The sequence below is a fragment of the Candida dubliniensis genome, chromosome 4 (assembly GCF_000026945.1).
Source record: "Candida dubliniensis CD36 chromosome 4, complete sequence".
Taxonomy (NCBI): Eukaryota; Fungi; Ascomycota; class Pichiomycetes; order Serinales; family Debaryomycetaceae; genus Candida; species Candida dubliniensis.
The window spans coordinates 29,583-47,968 of record NC_012863.1 but is presented as its reverse complement, the minus strand read 5'-3'; the positions used below and the strand labels follow the sequence as shown (position 1 = coordinate 47,968).

Sequence of the window (18,386 nt, the reverse complement as noted above, 5' to 3'; positions counted from 1 at the left end):
CATTATTCTTTATGAATGATAATGTCGTGTAGTAAATCTATATATTATATAATACTACAAATTCATACAAGATTCATTTTCGTTTCTTCGATCAACTCCTTTAAAGTAGAAAGCAGTTTGCGGAGTACTAGCGTACCGTGTATCAGCTTACTTTTCATAGCGCAAACACATTCTGTGCATAGTTTTGGTTCGTTTATTGGTGGTTTTGAACGCACTTTCTTGGTATTCTTTTTGGTTCGTTTGGTAGGTTGTTGTAGAGCCTCTTTTTCCTTTAAACTAAGAATACGTTTCGATCTTCTTACTTTACTAGACTCGTCCTTACTGACATCTTTTTTGGCTTTCTCAATTAGGCTATTGAACTGGTCTACCATCGCTTTCGGTTCGTTGAGTCGTGCGAGGTCATGAGATGCTTGCGAATTAGCAACCTTACTAGCTTCTTCAGCATTATCCAGCTTTGATTCAACCTCTTGAGGAGAAGCATCGGGTGTCAACAACTGTTTTGAGTATTCTGGTTCAAGTACAAAGTATTGAAAGCCGATGTGCGTTTTGCATGAGTCGCAAAGATCGTCTTCTTCGTTATCGCCAACAGATGATTTGTATTCAACAGTTGCCTTGTCTTTCAAATGTACCAGCAACTCTTCTAACCGGGAAACAAACTTTTCAAAACTCTGCAAACTCCGCTTTACCAAGTCTATGCTCACATCGTGTTTTTCATTGAATCGACTTAGGATATTCTCTAACAACTGGTAATGATTAAACACATTCTCTTTCTTTATTGGCCTGTAATCATAAACGGATTTTTCTCCAAACTCCAACCATTCGTCGATGGCAAAATTCACAGCTTCGTTAAAATTAAACCCACAATTGAAACCTGCATGATACACACGGGGATATGTTATCACAAACTCGTTTGGATTTTGGTCTGCGTATACACAGGGTATGCCATGTTCTACCAACTTTATTGGCGACATTAATGTTACCAACTGATGTAGCAAATCCGGTTGTCGCTTAAACAAATCTGGGGCTGACTCTCTCATTAACTGTTCAAACTTATCAGCAAACAGAGAAGGAATACCATACCATTTCTTGGTGGCGCCAAAATGACAGTAATTGGCCGATAAGGTGTAGTGGTCCTCAACATGCCAGCAGAATGTGGAGAGCAACGATCCAATATAAATCCAAGGTATGGTCATTCCAGATATGGAGGAATTGATAAAATTAAGCAAAGACCCGCTAGAAAACGCCAATTTGTTCAAGTTCCATGGGTGGTTGATGTAATACTGTATAGTGGGGTCACTTGTATCTAACGAAGGGGTGTCAGCCATAGGAAACCCACTTATTTCACCTGGTCGCAAATTATGGATATCAGCACCATATTTCACCTCCAAGTCAGATTTTTCCTCATCAACAAAAGACCAAAACTTTCTTTCAATGTCATCTACAGATAACGGTTTGTTCTGGCTATAATCTCTTATGAATTTGGCATCAAAATCCTGACACATTTTATAAAACTCAGGAATTGTATACTTGACATCAACATCCTCATCAAATCCATACTCTCCTGTCCCTATCAAACATTTGTCACAATACCAGCTAGTGGCAGGGACCAGCTCCAAAGGTGGATTCAAACATTTCATATGATACGGATTGTCACAGTTGTCGCAAAGCAAAGTCTCCAGAGGATGGTCGTGTTGTCCACACACTAAACAGCTATCGTATTCATCTTCTGAATCACTCTCTGGAAAATCATAACTGCAATTGGTGTGTAAATAAGTTGCATAATACTTTATTGTAGAATCGTACTCACGTTCTAATGCCGACGCTTCAACACCAAACCAAACACCCAACTTTTGCCATTTGTCTTGATCCATTGTTCCACCAAGATTTTCGACCTCTCTATACAAATCATAGTAATACACTTTGGTGCCATGGACTTCAAAATACAACTTGAGTTGACGCTTTCTTCTCATTTTCAAGAACCGGTTAATGTTTTCTCTGAAAAAATCTCTAGATCGTGTTGTGATCCCCAAATCACTAAGTACCTGTTTTCGAACATGGAACTTAAAGTCGGGGTTGATGTGGAAACTTGGTTTCCAATTTGGTGGAGGAATAATCTTAAGTATGCCATGGGTAGCACCTAGCTTTGATACCTTCTCACTCGATAAATAACCAACAGGATCTCTAAACTCTTTGTCTGTTGGAGTCAAAACTGGACATGGAGTTAATAAGCTCTTATCAAACAGCATCTTTGAAATACCTTGGTGTACAGCAAACCTTTGGCAATCTTTGACGTTTACAGAATATCAATAAAAAAAAAAAAATTTTATGATTTATGAGAACAATATTAATATCAAAATGGTCTGACAACCTATGCGTCCACGAAATAAGCTAATTTCAACTGAGTTTTCAGTGTTGTTCAAAAGTATGTAGACTTGTCGGGGATAACTATATTTAGGACAACCAGATATTACCTCACCAGTTTTTTTTTTTTTTTTTTACTTCTTTTTTTTTGTCTCTAATTTGCACCAACAGAAAATGTAGTCTCCTTCTAATTACTTGCTACATATAAGCATTGACAGTGAAGAAACAATTCTACATGTCTACTAGCACAACCCAGCAAGGAGGTTTTCTTTAGGGTAAAAAAAGAAAAGAAATGTTTCACAAAGGTGTGGTTACTAGGTTGTGTGTCATCACCTTTCATTAGACTTCCTAACTTGGATGCAACCAGAATCGCAATTTCAATGGATCTTATAGTTGGGGGTTTGTTGTCGCTGATACCTAACTTTAATGGAAATGATGCACATCCTTTTTTTTTTTTTTTTGTTCGCCTCGCTTTGCTTGCCCCTGCTAGATCTAATCAGTATAAAATCTCCACGAAATTTTTCACTTTTTTTTCTTTTTGAGGTTCTTTCAAAGTATCAATCATGAAAGACTACACAATTACAGTATTAGGATGCGGTGTTATGGGCACAGCTGTAACATCAGCTATTTTGAAATCTAAATTTGACCCATACCCAAAAAAGATTATAGCATGTACTATTCCAAGCCAAGAACAAAGCTTGAAAGAAACGTTTGCCAATCAACCATTGGTTCATGTATCTGCTGGAGTTGAAAACAACAATAAGGCAGTTACTGAGGCAGATGTTATTATTTTAGGATGCAAGCCATATATGTATGAGAGCATTTATGAAGAAGTTAAGCAATCATTGACTGGTAAACAATTATTAATCTCGTTATTGGCAGGGACAACTATAAAGGAATTGTCTATTTTCACTCCATATGTTGCCAAAGTCATGACCAACACCCCAGCTAGATTTGGCTGTGGTACTGCAGCAATTGCATTTGCCCCAGAAGTCAGTGAAGAAAGCCAAGAGTTGGTAATGAAATTGATTGATACCGTTGGTATGACTGTGAAAATTCCCGAGAAGAACATGGACATTGCAACCTCATTGATTGGGTCAGGACCAGCCTTTTGTTTATTGATGATGGAGTCCATGATAGATGGTGCGGTTAGAATGGGTATGCCATACGATGTAGCATCTGTTGCTGCGGCCAAGGTGATGGAAGGCACTGCCCGCATGGTCTTGGAAACTGGTGAACATCCAGCTGCATTAAAGAGCAAAGTATGCACTCCTGGTGGTACTACAATCGGTGGCTTGTTGACCATGGAAGATCGCGGATTAAGAAGTGCAATTGCTAGAGGTGTTGAAGAGGCAGCTAACATATCTGCTTCATTTGCTAAAAAGTAAATTCACTTTCTCTATTTAATATCTTTATTTTTGAATAGAAATGCGCCACTTACAGTTGCGATTTCATTTTGGGTTAGTCCTGTGTCTGTAGTTTCCAAAAAGTGTTTGAATTTGGCACCTTGTTCTCTGATATCTTTGTCAGCCAACAACTTGAACATTTGTGTCATAGATGGTTTGGCTCCTGTTTCAAATCCTTTTTTTTCAAGTAATTGTTTGAACTCGACCATCAACTTGTACAACTCTGGGTTTTCAGCAACAACTTTACTGACCTTTGCCAATGCCTGGGCCTGCTCTTCAGCGGTAGGACCTTTGTCAAAAAACCTCAAGGTAGGGGTGGTGGTAAATTGACGATATGGGAGTATCCTAGGGACTCTGGTACCAATTCTAAACATATTTCAGTATTCCGACTTATGAAAAAAGAAAAAAGGAAAGGAATGGAGAAACTTTTCAGATTTTTAAAACAATGTACGATTTCAATAATGTTTGATTTGGACACGAGACACGACAGTAGATTTCATTTTTTTTTTTTTTTTCAAAATTTTTTCAGTTCACTTTTGCCAACATCTGGAAAAAAAAACTATCAAGAAGGCAACCAGCAACAAAAAAAAAAAAAAAAACAACAACAACAGCAACAATCACTGTTTGTCGTACCAACACTCAACCAATCATGTCTCACGAAGGTCAAGAAGAGTTATTAGATTATTCAGATTCTGAAGAAATTGCTGTTTCAACCACCACTCAAGCTTCTGGTGAAGGCCAATCTAATGATAAAGAAAGTGATAAGAAAGGATCTTATGTTGGAATCCATGCCACTGGTTTCAGAGACTTTTTATTGAAACCAGAATTATTGAGAGCAATTGGGGATTGTGGGTTTGAACATCCTTCTGAAGGTATGTAATAATAAGAGCTTTTTTTTTTTGAATTGTACGCTGATTACTAACATTTTCCAATTATAGTCCAACAAGTTTGTATTCCTCAATCCATTTTGGGAACTGATGTTTTGTGTCAGGCCAAGTCTGGTTTGGGTAAAACTGCTGTTTTTGTATTGTCAACATTGCAGCAATTAGATCCAGTTCCAGGTGAAATTTCCACTTTGGTTATTTGTCATACCAGAGAATTGGCCTATCAAATCCGTAATGAATATGCCAGATTTTCCAAGTACATGCCTGATGTTAAAACTGATGTGTTCTATGGTGGTACCCCAATTAAGAGGGATATTGAAAAATTGAAGAACAAAGATACTTGTCCACATATTGTAGTGGCAACTCCAGGTAGATTACATGCTTTGGTTGAGGAGAAAGCCATCAGATTGAACAATGTCAAGTCGTTTGTTATTGATGAGTGTGACAAAGTTTTAGAGTCCATTGACATGAGAAGAGATGTGCAAGACATTTTCCGTGCAACTCCTCATCAAAAGCAAGTTATGATGTTTTCCGCCACATTATCTCAAGATATCCGTCCTGTTTGTAAAAAATTCATGCAAAACCCATTGGAAATTTATGTTGATGACGAGGCTAAGTTGACCTTACATGGTTTGCAACAATACTACATAAAATTGGATGAGAAAGAGAAGAATAGAAAATTATCTGATTTGTTGGATTCCTTGGAATTCAACCAAGTCATTATTTTCGTCAAGTCCACCAGAAGAGCAAACGAATTGAACAAATTGTTATGTGCTTGTAACTTCCCATCGATTGCTGTGCATTCTGGTTTGCCACAAGAAGAAAGAATTGAAAGATATAGATCTTTCAAAGAATTCAATAAGAGAATCTGTGTTTCAACTGATGTTTTTGGTAGAGGTATTGATATTGAGAGAATCAATTTGGCCATTAACTATGACTTGCCAAACGAAGCCGATCAATACTTGCATAGAGTTGGTAGAGCTGGTAGATTTGGTACCAAGGGGTTAGCTGTTTCTTTTGTCTCTTCCAAGGAGGACGAAGAAGTCTTGGAAAAGATTCAAAGCAGATTTGATGTTAAAATTACTGAGTTCCCAGAAGAAGGTGTTGATCCATCAACTTATATGAACACTTGAGTATGTAGTGGAGAGGGGCGAAAAATTTTTTTACTTTGTATAATTTAAATACTGTTCTTATCTTATATTCTTTTGTTTTATTATGTGTTTGTATATTTCTCTTATCCTATTTTCATGCATACGGTATTTATCAAGTGGTAAACTTTCTCGATGTCTTCTTTTGGTATTAGAAACCATTCCATGTGGATCTTGAATTTGGCTTCTGAACGACATTCATCAGCCACACAGGTAGGACAATATACTTGGCCCTTGCCATATTTTTTCCATAACTCATTGTGGATAGTCAGCTCTACCAAATTTAGGTTCCTGCAATAGAACCCGCCGTTTTTCCAACGAGTGTAGGCCGAATCACCAATACTCATACACGCCAATCGTTCAACCAACTCACGGCGCTTTTTTATCAAGTGTTTGTTGGGTGGTCCCACATTGGTCAATGGGTGTTGACACTTTTCCTGCCACTGCTGGATGCGTGATTCTGGTGTTTTAGTTGTCCGACCAATCTTGATAAGAATGTAATGCGATTTCCTACTGTTGAAATCCACCCAATCGGTCTTCTTAGACGCGTCGGGCAAATTCTTTACTTTGAAAGTCCAATGTTTTGGTGGAAATAGAAAATTGGTCATGGTGTACATGTAAATATAGCCAGTATCATTTGATTGGGTTTTATGGTTATTGTTGTTGTGATGAACATTCGCTTGGTTCTCGTGATGTCGACAGTAGGAATTTGGCAGGTTACATTTTATTTTACACCTGACTCCTCTGGTGGTGATACCATTACATTGATATTGTTTCGGCATGTATTAACAGTGCTTTGTCGTACGCTTGTTGGAGAAATGTTTTTACAACAAGAAAACATCAACAACTATGAGGGTCGGAATTTTTTTGTTTTTCAATTTCCCGTTTCGCAACATAATAGACAAACTGTATGTTGATGCATAAAAAAATTTGTAGCAGAAATTCCACCAAAAAAAAATGAAAAAACTACAAACTCAAATGTATAAGTTATAAGAGGCTTGAAGAAAAAATGGGCATAAATTGTTAACATACGTAAAGCCACCAGCACCAGTATCTTGGTTTGTCTAAAATAAATGAAAACTCTAGAAATTGGTCTGCATTTTTTATTACGAACTATTCAACTGTGAGAGTAATTTCTTGGGAACTTGACAGTTCACGTGAAATTGTAACAGTTTTTTTTTTTTTTTTTTTTTCTCAGAATATCAATACACTCCGCGTTAATGTCTCTCGTTGTTGTGGTGGTTAAACTTTACAAGCTTTGCATCCACACTTTTTGGCCCAGAATTAAATTATTTCTCTATATTCAATCTTGCGAATATAAATAGCCCCTAAGAGTCGAGTTTTCCGTTGTTTTTTTTTTTTTTGTGAATATTCATTTTTTTAATTCTTCCTTTGTCTTTTTCTGTATTACCGATTTTGATAAATCAATAACCATCCACAATGCCTTCTCATTTTGATACTCTTCAATTACATGCTGGACAACCAGTTGAAAAGCCACACCAGCCAAGAGCTCCACCAATTTATGCCACCACTTCCTATGTTTTCAACGACTCCAAACATGGTGCTCAATTATTTGGATTAGAAACCCCAGGGTACATTTATTCAAGAATTATGAACCCAACAAACGATGTGTTTGAACAAAGAATTGCTGCTTTGGAAGGTGGTATTGGTGCATTGGCCACCTCCTCTGGTCAATCGGCCCAATTTTTGGCAATTGCTGGGTTGGCTCATGCTGGTGATAACATTATAAGTACCTCCTATTTGTATGGTGGTACTTATAATCAATTCAAAGTCGCCTTCAAACGTTTGGGGATTGAAACCAAATTTGTTAATGGTGATGCTGCTGAAGATTTTGCCAAATTGATCGACGACAAGACAAAAGCTATTTATCTTGAAACCATTGGAAACCCTAAATATAATGTTCCAGATTTTGAAAAAATCACTAAATTGGCTCATGAGCACGGTATTCCTGTTGTTGTCGACAACACTTTTGGTGCAGGTGGATTTTTAGTTAACCCAATTGCCCACGGTGCTGATATTGTTGTCCATTCTGCTACTAAATGGATTGGTGGTCATGGTACTACAATTGCCGGTGTTATTGTTGACTCTGGTAACTTCCCATGGACCGAGTACCCAGAAAAATACCCTCAATTCTCCAAACCATCAGAAGGTTACCACGGGTTGGTCTTGAGTGATGCTTTGGGCAAGGCAGCATACATTGGTCACTTAAGAATTGAATTGTTGAGAGACTTGGGTCCAGCTTTGAATCCATTTGGATCCTTTTTGTTGTTACAAGGTTTGGAAACTTTATCGTTAAGAGTTGAAAGACAATCAGAAAACGCCTTGAAATTGGCCCAATGGTTAGAGAAAAACCCAAATGTCGAGTCGGTGTCTTATTTGGGATTGCCATCTCACGAATCTCACGAATTGAGTAAGAAATATTTGAATAATGATGCTAAATACTTTGGTGGTGCTTTGGCATTTACTGTCAAGGATATTTCCAACTCGTCCACTGACCCATTCAATGAAGCCTCCCCGAAGTTGGTTGACAATTTGGAAGTTGCCTCAAACTTGGCCAATGTGGGTGACTCCAAGACATTGGTTATTGCTCCATGGTTCACTACTCATCAGCAATTATCAGACGAAGAAAAGTTGGCTTCTGGTGTTACTAAGGGCTTGATTAGAGTTTCTATCGGTACTGAGTTTATTGATGATATTATTAATGACTTTGAACAAGCATTCAAGAAAGTTTATAACAACTAAATAGACTGGTATATAAGATATCGTTTCACAACAATTATTAGACACATTAATGTTAAAACACACCACGTTATCCATTTTATGGTGGGGAACTCAAGGGTTCCAATCTGGAACTGTGTTATTAAATCTGTTAAAAAGTTTCTCATTACCATAATTAGACAGTATACTATACACATTGTGAAAACAAAGCCCAACATGCAAACGACTTTGACAATGAAAAACACTCTGATCAAAGATCTTGCAAAAATACAATAACAAACCATTTCAAATAAAGCAGTGACTGTTGTAATAGCTAAACACACCAAAGACGAAAATGCAAGATATTGAACTATCCTTGACATTGTATTATATGTTTGCAAAATACACATTTCTTTCTGAGTGTCACTGCAAATCTGGTCCACTAAATTGTAATAGAAGGAAACTAACTTTGCAGAAACGTTACTTGGATCAGACTGGTTCGTCAAATTTCCTAGTTGCGTTCCTATATCTTGAAGAAAACATGCAGCAATGTTTATTCCTTGTCCATTATAACAATTCAATATTTTGTTAAATTGGGTTAGCCGACAGAATCCAAAAATATTAAACAGGTACAAACTATTGTCGTAATTAGAATCGATTTGTTGGAGATAGGTTTCTGGAATAGTTTCGTTAATGTAAATGTTCAAATCATTGGACAAATACGTTGCAAATTTTAGTCCTTGTTGGATAAGCTGGAATGTATTTTTGGCAAATATTGAGTCAGATTGAATCCTCAATTGAAATGCAGGAGGACCCCTTTGAATTACTTTTGAGTTTGCAAAAAGAAAGAAAAAACTCGTTGCAAATAGAAGTGATGTAAAACCAACTTCAATTACCGACCAAACAATCAATAGCTTGGAACGAGTAGGGCGGATTATGTAAATCTCTTCTTTGTTCATTTCTGGTTGCAAAGAGAATATAAGTTATCGGAAAAAAAAAAAAAAAATTAATTCTATTATAAATACTCTATTTTTTCAAATTGAACATTTGGTTATCTAATAGTTGCAACTCGTCATCTTCTAGATACGAGTTTCTTGGTGATATGCCATCCATTTTATCTTCCTCGTCAAATGGGCTCTTGATTAAATGGCGCTGTCGCTTGTCAGAAACCTTTCTAGTGACTTTATCCAGAGCTGATCTAGATACAGATCTACTCGAATATCCATCGTATGTCTCTTCTTGTATAGTTGGATAATCTTCCTTGAATGCAAAATTATCTAGCAAGATACCCTGCTCTTCGAGTTCCGCCTTTCTAGCTCCCAAGGACTTTGTTCTTCTTACCGATGATTTTTTTGATAAAGATTCACCTAGCTTTCTCATTTCTTCCTCGTGGTGGTCGTCCTGGTGAACGGCATGACGAGGATTATGGAATATATTACCTATCTTGGTTCTGCCATGCCCACCATTGTGTTCAGAAGATTTAAACCTCCTCGTCTGGAAATCAGCTTGCCTGCTAAATTCTTCCATGTTATTTCTTCTTGTGGGCACTTCATAAAAGGACGCTTCGTCATCTCGATCAGTGAGACTAATCAGGGGATTGGCACACCACATAGGGAAAACCCATGAAACCAGTGACAATGTTGCAAATACTGCTGAAAGTGATAAAAACAGAAACCATTTGGAACCCATATGAAATGTTACTCCAAAATCGCCCAATTTACTCTTAATCTCATTTCTGGTGATAATAAACAAGTTTGTAATCATTGCCAGTCCAATAATTATACTGAGGGAGGAAGCCAATGAAATCAACGTCACGACGTGTAAAACCAAGGCAGGGATTTTCGATAAATCTCTTGACGAGCCACGGTTTGAGTAAATAACAAAAATACATAGCAAAATCACAAATTGTGCACAGCAAGTAAAAATGATCCCATTAAAGGCAAATTGGAACTTTGCGTTTCTTGAACTGACTAGCTTTTCATACAGTGTTGTGGCAAACGTTGAGCTTTGATAGGCATAAGCTAATATAATCTCCAAGCCAATGGATTCCAATTGATTGATATAATCAAACACGTAGGAGCTTTTATCAGTGCATGTCAAGACTTCGTTTTTCTTCTTTGTAAGAACCTTCCCATGCTTATCTACTACCGTATATGTTTCATAATTACCGTAGCACCAAGTCCACAATGAAGAAATGCAGTACTGTGGACTACCTGCCACTTGTGTCTCAGCATACTCGGTAATCAATCTGATTTCACTATTTGTCAACGAATTCCCTGTTCCACTCATCTGATCGTTGAAAATCGCAGGACTAAAGACTTGGGTCACTGAGTTTCTCAAGGACTCATATAGCCCATTAGCCACATCCAAATGGGCACAATTTATACGTGCTGCGTAAGTTGTATTGGTGACTCTTGGTGCAACTATGCATACCAAACAACACACTATTGCTAAAACACATGTGAACAAACGACATAGTTGAATGATTCTATCTTCCTTATTGAGGTTCTTGAACGGTAGGGCAATGTTATACACCAAGTTTCTCCATAGCAACATTTCTGAAATCGTTAGTCGGGGTCGGGGCAGTCTATGTGTGAAGAAAAAAGGTGTGAGAAAACTAAACGAATCAAAAAAAAAAAAAAAAAAAAACAGAAAAAAAGAACTGACAGATCTTGATGCACAGAGTTTCGTCTACAACGAATATTATCAAGCATAATGAAAATTGTACATTTATACCAGACAATTTCCCACTAAACAGGTACTAAAACAAATCAAAACAAATCAAACGAATACGAAATAAACCTTCTAAACTTCTAGGGCCGCAATAGGCTAATACTTTCTTAAAACTCTTCATTGAATTTCAAATCACCATATTTTGCTTGATACTGACTGAGATCCAAATCGTGGTCGTCTTCGAATTTTCTCTTCAAGTAGTTGTTGCCTTCTGATAATGTTTGTAAAGGAGCATTTTGAATCTTGTAATAGCTATCCCACTCTTCGAGATTCGAAACAGTTCTTGTTGATTCGCCATTAACCAAGTCTGGTGGAGCCGTCAAACCACTTGGCAAAGGAACTCGTTGAAAGCTACCACCAAATTGTTGGGTATTATCACCTGGCAACTTGTACCCTTCACTAACTGCTTTTCTGATTCTCATGGCAACGGATGGCAAAGAAGCAGCATCTTCGTTTATGTTTTCAACTGGTTGAATAGCATTTTGCATATGTCTTTTAACTCTTGGTTGCATCATGATGGATATATTTATACTTGATAACTATAATTGCGATAAAGAAAGTGGTTGTACAAAATAGGGATTGACAACTGGACACACTTTTTTTTTTTTAGTTTTTCTTCTCCCCCCCTTCTTCTTCTTCCATTTTCAATTTGCCGAACAGGTGAGGTGCAAGTCGTGCATAATGAACAATTCGCATTCTCTTGCTCTTAGAGATCAAATGGTTCCAGAAGAGTGAAAAATTCAAATCCAAATCTGGGCAATGGGGAAACACCTACCTGATGTATAAAAGAGACAACCAATTCCATTGTTAATTTTTGAAATTTTTTTTTCTAGGTCTTCCTTTAATAATCGTGTTAGTTATAATGTCTTCAACACCAGATTTCAAGGTTTCTTCTGAAACTGCTCGTGAATACGAAACAAAATATTCTGCTCACAACTACCATCCATTACCAGTAGTTTTTTCGAAAGCTGAAGGTGCTCATGTCTGGGATCCTGAAGGGAAAGAGTATTTGGACTTTTTGTCTGCATATTCTGCTGTTAACCAAGGTCATTGTCATCCCAAGATTGTTGCTGCATTGGTTGATCAAGCCTCGAAATTGACATTGTGTTCTCGTGCATTTTCGTCTGATGTGTTTGGAGTCTATGCCAAGTACATTACCGAGTACTTTAACTATGAGATGGTGTTGCCAATGAATACTGGTGCTGAAGCAGTTGAGACTGGTTTGAAGTTGGCAAGAAAATGGGGTTACGACAAGAAAGGCATTCCAAGTGGCGAGGCTATAATTTTGTCTGCTGTCAACAATTTCCATGGTAGAACATTGGGAGTTATTTCCATGTCCACTGACCCTGATGCCACGACCAACTTTGGTCCTTACTTGAAAGGTGTTGGTCCTCAAATTCCTGGTGAACCAGAGGGCACTTTGTTGAGATATGGGGTTATTGAAGATGTCGAGAAAGCATTTGCCAATGCTGGTGATAAGATTGCTGCTATTTTATTAGAGCCTATTCAAGGTGAAGCTGGTATTGTTGTTCCTCCAGAAGACTACTTGCCAAGAGTTCAAGAATTGTGTAAGAAGCATAACGTTTTGTTGATTTGTGACGAGATCCAAACTGGTATTGCCAGAACTGGTAAAATGTTGTGCTATGAACATTCCAAAGGTGTCAAACCAGATATTGTCTTGTTAGGAAAGGCTATTTCTGGAGGGGTTATGCCAGTGTCTGCGGTTTTATCGTCGAAAGAAGTAATGTTGACTTTAGAGCCAGGGTCACATGGATCTACTTACGGTGGTAATCCATTGGCATGTAGAGTTGCTATTGCTGCTTTGGATGTTGTTAGGGATGAGAATTTGGTTGAAAGAGCACAAAAATTAGGTACATTATTGAGAGAAAAATTAGAAGAGTTGCAAAAGGAAAGCAATGGAATGATTAGCGAAGTAAGAGGCAAAGGGTTATTATCCGCCATTGTTATAGACGAATCAAAGACCAATGGCAGAACTGCCTGGGACTTGTGTTTGTTAATGAAAAATCACGGTGTTTTGGCCAAACCAACTCATGACAATATCATCCGATTAGCTCCTCCTTTGGTCATTTCCGAGGAAGACTTGTTGAAAGGTGTTGACAGTATTAGAAAATCATTAAAAGAGTTGCCAAATGTTGCCAAAACAGAACATTAGTAATAGTATTTTTTGTAGTTTTGCAATATATTGATTTTGTTAGTAAAACCAAAAGTCGTGTATTGACAATATGTTTGGTCTCCTCACCTCGGCATGTGATTAGATTTCAGTTCTTCCATTTCTTGGTGGGGAAAAAAAAGAAAAATATAAATGACGGTCATATAAATTGGATTGGTCTGGACAATAATTTTCAGTGCCTTCTTTTTTTTTTTTTGGTTTTCCGAAATTTTATTAAATTTTTTTTTTTTCATCTTTAAAGCATGTCGTTTGTTGGTGGAGGATCAGAATGTTCAGTCAACGGAAATGCCGTTGCTCAATTTAATAAGCATGCCCAACAAGATAGATCGTTGCAACAACAAGTGGCAAACCAACATGGAAACTTGGCCCAGAATCAAGGGTTCAAAAAGGATAATTTAATGAACGTTAGGGATAGAGCTAACTTGGACCAATTTATGAATAATGGTGCACCACAGAACTCATTCCAGTTCCAACCTATGAGACATGAATTAAATGCGATTCAAAACCAACCCAATCCCATTCACCAACAGCAAAATAACTGGTCACAAGACTTTGTTGCACAATCCCCATCTGCTCAGATTGCAACCCCAATAGCAAAAACTGGGAGTCCTGTAAATGCCCAGTGGGCAAATGAGTTTAGTCAAGTATCTTCCACCACGCAACCACAACAACATAATCAGAGACCAGGTCAATTTGGTCCTCGTCTTGGTGGATATCGTCCAATGATGGGAATGTCTATGGCGTACCAACTGCAACCACAGCAGCAGCAACAACATGCCCAAACACAGAATCAAGAGCAGCAAGTGGATTGGGAAAATCAGTTTAAGGAGATAGAGGAGTTGACAAACAAAGCTGAGGAGGTTGAGGAAATCCAGAGAGAGCAGTCTCCTGAAATTGTTGTTGATGACAAGTACCAGGCCACTTTCCAAGAAGTGTGGGACAGTTTGAATTCAGAAGCTTTTGAAAACGACTTTATCAATCAGCAATATGAAGATTTCAAGAGAACTCAGAAAGATGGGTATCCCGCTGATATGAATCAATGGGAGAAAGATTTTGCCAAGTATGCCTCTACGCGTGCACACTTTGGCGACTACCAATTTGAAGATAAACAAAGTAACCAGTTTTTGGATTTGCCAAAAGACCAAGACCCGTATGAGATTGGTTTGCAATTGATGGAGAATGGAGCAAAGTTGTCTGAAGCTGCTTTGGCGTTTGAGGCTGCAATCCAAAGAAATGAAAACCATGTTGATGCCTGGTTGAAGCTAGGAGAAGTTCAAACACAAAATGAAAAGGAAATAGCTGGTATTTCTGCATTGGAAAAATGCTTGGAGTTGCATCCTGAGAATTCCGAGGCTTTAATGAACTTGGCAATTAGTTATATCAATGAAGGGTACGATAATGCTGCGTTCGCCACTTTGGAAAGATGGATATCAACCAAGTATCCTCAGATTGTGGAAAAGGCAAGACAAGAGAATCCAACAATCACCGACGAAGACAGATTCTCATTAAACAAAAGAGTAACAGAATTATTTCTCAAAGCTGCCCAGTTGTCGCCTAACCAGGCTAGCATGGATGCTGATGTTCAAATGGGACTAGGGGTATTGTTCTACGCTAATGAAGAGTTTGACAAGACTATAGACTGTTTCAAAGCTGCATTATCAATACGACCTGATGATGCGATATTGTGGAATAGATTAGGTGCTTCTTTGGCAAATTCTAACCGCTCAGAAGAAGCCGTGGATGCGTATTTCAAGGCATTGCAATTGAAACCAACCTTTGTAAGGGCAAGATATAATCTAGGGGTTTCATGTATAAATATTGGTTGTTACAAGGAAGCGGCCGAGCATTTGTTGAGTGGGTTGTCCATGCATCAAGTTGAGGGGGTGGATACTGTATCGACATTAAATCATAACCAGTCAACATCCTTAACTGAAACACTAAAGAGAGCTTTTATTGCGATGGAGAGAAGAGATTTATTGGAATTGGTTAAACCTAATATGGATTTGAATCAATTCAGAGGTGAATTTAGTTTTTAGGTAGTATATAGGGCGTGTATTTAAGGTAAAATTGCAAATTATTATTATTAAGAGGTGAGAGAGAATGACTCAGAATTGGTTTCTTTTTTTTTTTTTCTCCTCCACCTTTATCTGTGATGAATTTTTTTTTTTTTTTTTTTTCACCTTCTTTCAACAATTCATACCAACAACTATACATGACTTTCCCTGTTTTGCCTGTTATTTCTTCTCCCGAAGATAGAGAATCAATTAATGAGTTTTCTTTAGTGGGTCAAGTAATTTTCCCAATAGAAAGTGTTAGTATCAAGAAACACTTTATTCATCAATTTCCACATGACGTGGATATTTTTGTAAATGCTATTGATAATGCCAGTATTGACCAAATTGTTGAGTTGTTGAACGTTGGGATCAAGCAGGTGTTTGTTAATGAGACTCAATATCGTGAAGCTATTGAAGCAGGCTTACCAAGTGCTAGATTTGTTGTGTCTGTTGATGTCCCAAGTGCTGAATTAGTGGCATCTGAAGCATCCTTTGTTGTTACTAAACCATTTCCTGAGGGGAATTTGAAAGAATATAATGCGAATGAAAACAGGGTTTTATATATCAAATCTGATTTCACACAGGATGAGGCCATTGAATTGGCTAAAAACTATATTCCAGTGATTCCAAGCTCGAAATTGTCTGTCAAACGTGAAGAAAAGAACAAGATATCAATTTCTGCTGTGTTTGTTAGTACATTGACTACCGACAGACCAGATGGGTTGTACACCACATTAATCACAACGCCATCCCCTTCTTATACGGCATTGGGTATAGTGTATTCCTCCAAGGACTCTATAGTTGCTGCAATTGAAGAGAAAGTTGGGGTTTATCAATCACGTAAACGCAGAGATGAATTATGGTACAAGGGCAAAACCAGTGGTGCTACCCAGAAATTAGTTAAGTTATCCAAGGATTGTGATTCTGATGTGATTCAGTTTATGGTAGAACCACGAACTGGCTATGGGTTCTGCCACCGTGAAACCAAATTTACATGTTTTGGTGATGATATGGCAGACTCTCCAGCTAGAGGATTGCCCAAATTAGATAGTACTTTGCAAGACAGATTAGAAAATGCACCCGAGGGATCCTATACTAAACGTTTATTTGATGACGAAAAATTATTGATTGCCAAATTGAAGGAAGAGTTGGATGAATTGATTGAAGCCAAGTCGAAGGAGGAAATTGCTTGGGAATGTGCCGATTTGGTTTATTTTGCCATGGTCTGGTGCATCAAACATGGAGTGAGATTGGCTGATGTTGAAAAGAATTTGGACGTAAAGTCCTTGAAAGTTTCCAGAAGAAAAGGAGACGCCAAGCCTAAGTACCAAGAGCCTACTACCAATAGCAGCTATAAGTTGGAGATTGTTAGCATTGATGATGCTGCTGCTGTTGAGCGTGCAATGACAAGACCTGTTCAGAAGACTGCAGACATTATGAAACTTGTGCTTCCTATTATTGAAAAAGTGAAATCTGATGGTGACAAAGCTCTTATTGAGTTGACATCCAAGTTTGATGGTGTGAAACTTGACACACCTGTTTTACAAGCTCCGTTCCCTGCTGAGCTGATGGATATTTCCGAAGAAATGAAAGCTGCTATTGACTTGTCAATGCAGAATATCGAAAAATTCCATGCTGCACAATTACCCAAGGAAAAGGTTATGACGGTAGAAACATGTCCTGGTGTGTTCTGTTCTAGATTTGCCAAGCCGATTGAAAATGTTGGATTGTATGTTCCAGGTGGTACAGCAGTATTACCTTCTACGGCAATGATGTTGGGTGTTCCAGCAAAAGTTGCTGGGTGTAAGAATATTATAATTGCGTCTCCTCCGTCACGTGCTACAGGGAAGTTGACGCCAGAAGTTGTCTATGTTGCGCACAAATTGGGAGCAAAGTGTATTGTTATGGCAGGTGGTGCTCAAGCAGTTACGGCAATGGCATATGGTACTGAAAGTGTGCTCAAGTGTGACAAGATCTTGGGTCCCGGAAACCAGTTTGTTACTGCTGCCAAGATGTATGTTCAGAATGATACCCAAGCATTATGTTCAATTGATATGCCAGCGGGGCCATCTGAGGTTTTGGTTATTGCAGATTGCAATGCCGATGCTGACTTTGTTGCTAGTGATTTGCTTTCACAAGCTGAGCATGGTGTAGACTCTCAGGTAATTCTTATTGGTGTTGGATTGAGCGATGAGAAATTGAATGAGTTCCAGAATGCAGTAGAGAAACAAGCCCAAGTGTTGCCAAGAAAGGAGATTGTTGCTAAATGTTTGGCCCATTCATACATTTTGTTGGCTAAAACATACCAAGAAGCCTTTGATTTGTCGAATCAATATGCTCCTGAACATTTGATATTACAAATCGACGATGCTCCATCTTATGTTCCTGATATGATTGAGAATGCCGGTTCAGTTTTTGTTGGAGCATTGTCACCTGAATCCTGTGGGGATTACTCAAGTGGGACTAACCACACTTTGCCAACGTATGGTTACGCCAGACAATATTCTGGAGTCAATACTGCTACTTTCCAGAAGTTTATTACTTCTCAAGAAGTTACAGAAGACGGGCTTAAGAATATCGGCAAAGCGGTAATGGAATTAGCAAGAGTTGAGGGGTTGGAAGCTCACAGAAGAGCAGTTGAAATCAGAATGGATAGGATTACATAGTAGATATATATTCAAATTTTGAGAGAGGTGGCATAGCAGGTAGATGCTCAGCGAAAATATCCTGCATATTGCTTATCTAAACTTTTTTTGATTGAGTTCTCTATCAGTGTGAAAAATCTTTGCATCGGTATTGTGATTGGCTGATGATTAATTACGATATTGTGATTTCCACCGTTACACTTTTTAGGTATTCAGAAATTCGAGATGTATATAAAGATCCCGTAG

At 38.0% G+C, this 18,386-nt stretch overlaps 12 protein-coding genes across 12 annotated transcripts; 6 read left to right on the top strand and 6 right to left on the bottom strand. All coding sequences in view use genetic code 12, as the record gives it.

Annotated features, from left to right (window-relative positions):
- Positions 1-62: 62 nt before the first annotated feature.
- CD36_40320 (JmjC domain-containing histone demethylase, putative) lies at positions 63-2,246 on the bottom strand (the record flags this gene model as incomplete). The annotated part of the gene is made up of 1 exon (XM_002419659.1): positions 63-2,246. One exon carries the CDS (start codon positions 2,244-2,246, stop codon positions 63-65), a length of 2,184 nt encoding a protein of 727 aa, XP_002419704.1.
- A 678-nt stretch (positions 2,247-2,924) lies between these two features.
- Positions 2,925-3,749, top strand: CD36_40310 (delta 1-pyrroline-5-carboxylate reductase, putative; the record flags this gene model as incomplete). Its single annotated transcript, XM_002419658.1, has 1 exon — positions 2,925-3,749. The coding sequence occupies one exon, from the start codon at positions 2,925-2,927 to the stop codon at positions 3,747-3,749; it is 825 nt and encodes a 274-aa protein (XP_002419703.1).
- An 11-nt stretch (positions 3,750-3,760) lies between these two features.
- On the bottom strand, positions 3,761-4,141 carry CD36_40300 (mRNA export receptor, putative; the record flags this gene model as incomplete). The annotated part of the gene is made up of 1 exon (XM_002419657.1): positions 3,761-4,141. One exon carries the CDS (start codon positions 4,139-4,141, stop codon positions 3,761-3,763), a length of 381 nt encoding a protein of 126 aa, XP_002419702.1.
- Positions 4,142-4,416: 275 nt separating this feature from the next.
- Positions 4,417-5,784, top strand: CD36_40290 (ATP-dependent RNA helicase, putative; the record flags this gene model as incomplete). The annotated part of the gene is made up of 2 exons (XM_002419656.1): positions 4,417-4,639; positions 4,706-5,784. The coding sequence occupies 2 exons, from the start codon at positions 4,417-4,419 to the stop codon at positions 5,782-5,784; spliced, it is 1,302 nt and encodes a 433-aa protein (XP_002419701.1).
- A 101-nt stretch (positions 5,785-5,885) lies between these two features.
- CD36_40280 (conserved hypothetical protein) lies at positions 5,886-6,581 on the bottom strand (the record flags this gene model as incomplete). The annotated part of the gene is made up of 1 exon (XM_002419655.1): positions 5,886-6,581. One exon carries the CDS (start codon positions 6,579-6,581, stop codon positions 5,886-5,888), a length of 696 nt encoding a protein of 231 aa, XP_002419700.1.
- Positions 6,582-7,239: 658 nt separating this feature from the next.
- MET15 (o-acetylhomoserine o-acetylserine sulphydrylase, putative) lies at positions 7,240-8,562 on the top strand (the record flags this gene model as incomplete). Its single annotated transcript, XM_002419654.1, has 1 exon — positions 7,240-8,562. The coding sequence occupies one exon, from the start codon at positions 7,240-7,242 to the stop codon at positions 8,560-8,562; it is 1,323 nt and encodes a 440-aa protein (XP_002419699.1).
- Positions 8,559-9,476, bottom strand: CD36_40260 (conserved hypothetical protein; the record flags this gene model as incomplete). The annotated part of the gene is made up of 1 exon (XM_002419653.1): positions 8,559-9,476. One exon carries the CDS (start codon positions 9,474-9,476, stop codon positions 8,559-8,561), a length of 918 nt encoding a protein of 305 aa, XP_002419698.1.
- Positions 9,477-9,543: 67 nt separating this feature from the next.
- Positions 9,544-11,073, bottom strand: CD36_40250 (extracellular matrix protein, putative; the record flags this gene model as incomplete). The annotated part of the gene is made up of 1 exon (XM_002419652.1): positions 9,544-11,073. The coding sequence occupies one exon, from the start codon at positions 11,071-11,073 to the stop codon at positions 9,544-9,546; it is 1,530 nt and encodes a 509-aa protein (XP_002419697.1).
- Positions 11,074-11,357: 284 nt separating this feature from the next.
- CD36_40240 (conserved hypothetical protein) lies at positions 11,358-11,765 on the bottom strand (the record flags this gene model as incomplete). Its single annotated transcript, XM_002419651.1, has 1 exon — positions 11,358-11,765. One exon carries the CDS (start codon positions 11,763-11,765, stop codon positions 11,358-11,360), a length of 408 nt encoding a protein of 135 aa, XP_002419696.1.
- A 347-nt stretch (positions 11,766-12,112) lies between these two features.
- CD36_40230 (L-ornithine transaminase, putative) lies at positions 12,113-13,423 on the top strand (the record flags this gene model as incomplete). The annotated part of the gene is made up of 1 exon (XM_002419650.1): positions 12,113-13,423. One exon carries the CDS (start codon positions 12,113-12,115, stop codon positions 13,421-13,423), a length of 1,311 nt encoding a protein of 436 aa, XP_002419695.1.
- Positions 13,424-13,683: 260 nt separating this feature from the next.
- Positions 13,684-15,477, top strand: CD36_40220 (peroxin, putative; the record flags this gene model as incomplete). Its single annotated transcript, XM_002419649.1, has 1 exon — positions 13,684-15,477. One exon carries the CDS (start codon positions 13,684-13,686, stop codon positions 15,475-15,477), a length of 1,794 nt encoding a protein of 597 aa, XP_002419694.1.
- Positions 15,478-15,653: 176 nt separating this feature from the next.
- Positions 15,654-18,161, top strand: HIS4 (histidine biosynthesis trifunctional protein [includes: phosphoribosyl-amp cyclohydrolase (ec 3.5.4.19); phosphoribosyl-atp pyrophosphohydrolase (ec 3.6.1.31); histidinol dehydrogenase (ec 1.1.1.23) (hdh)], putative; the record flags this gene model as incomplete). Its single annotated transcript, XM_002419648.1, has 1 exon — positions 15,654-18,161. One exon carries the CDS (start codon positions 15,654-15,656, stop codon positions 18,159-18,161), a length of 2,508 nt encoding a protein of 835 aa, XP_002419693.1.
- Positions 18,162-18,386: the final 225 nt, after the last annotated feature.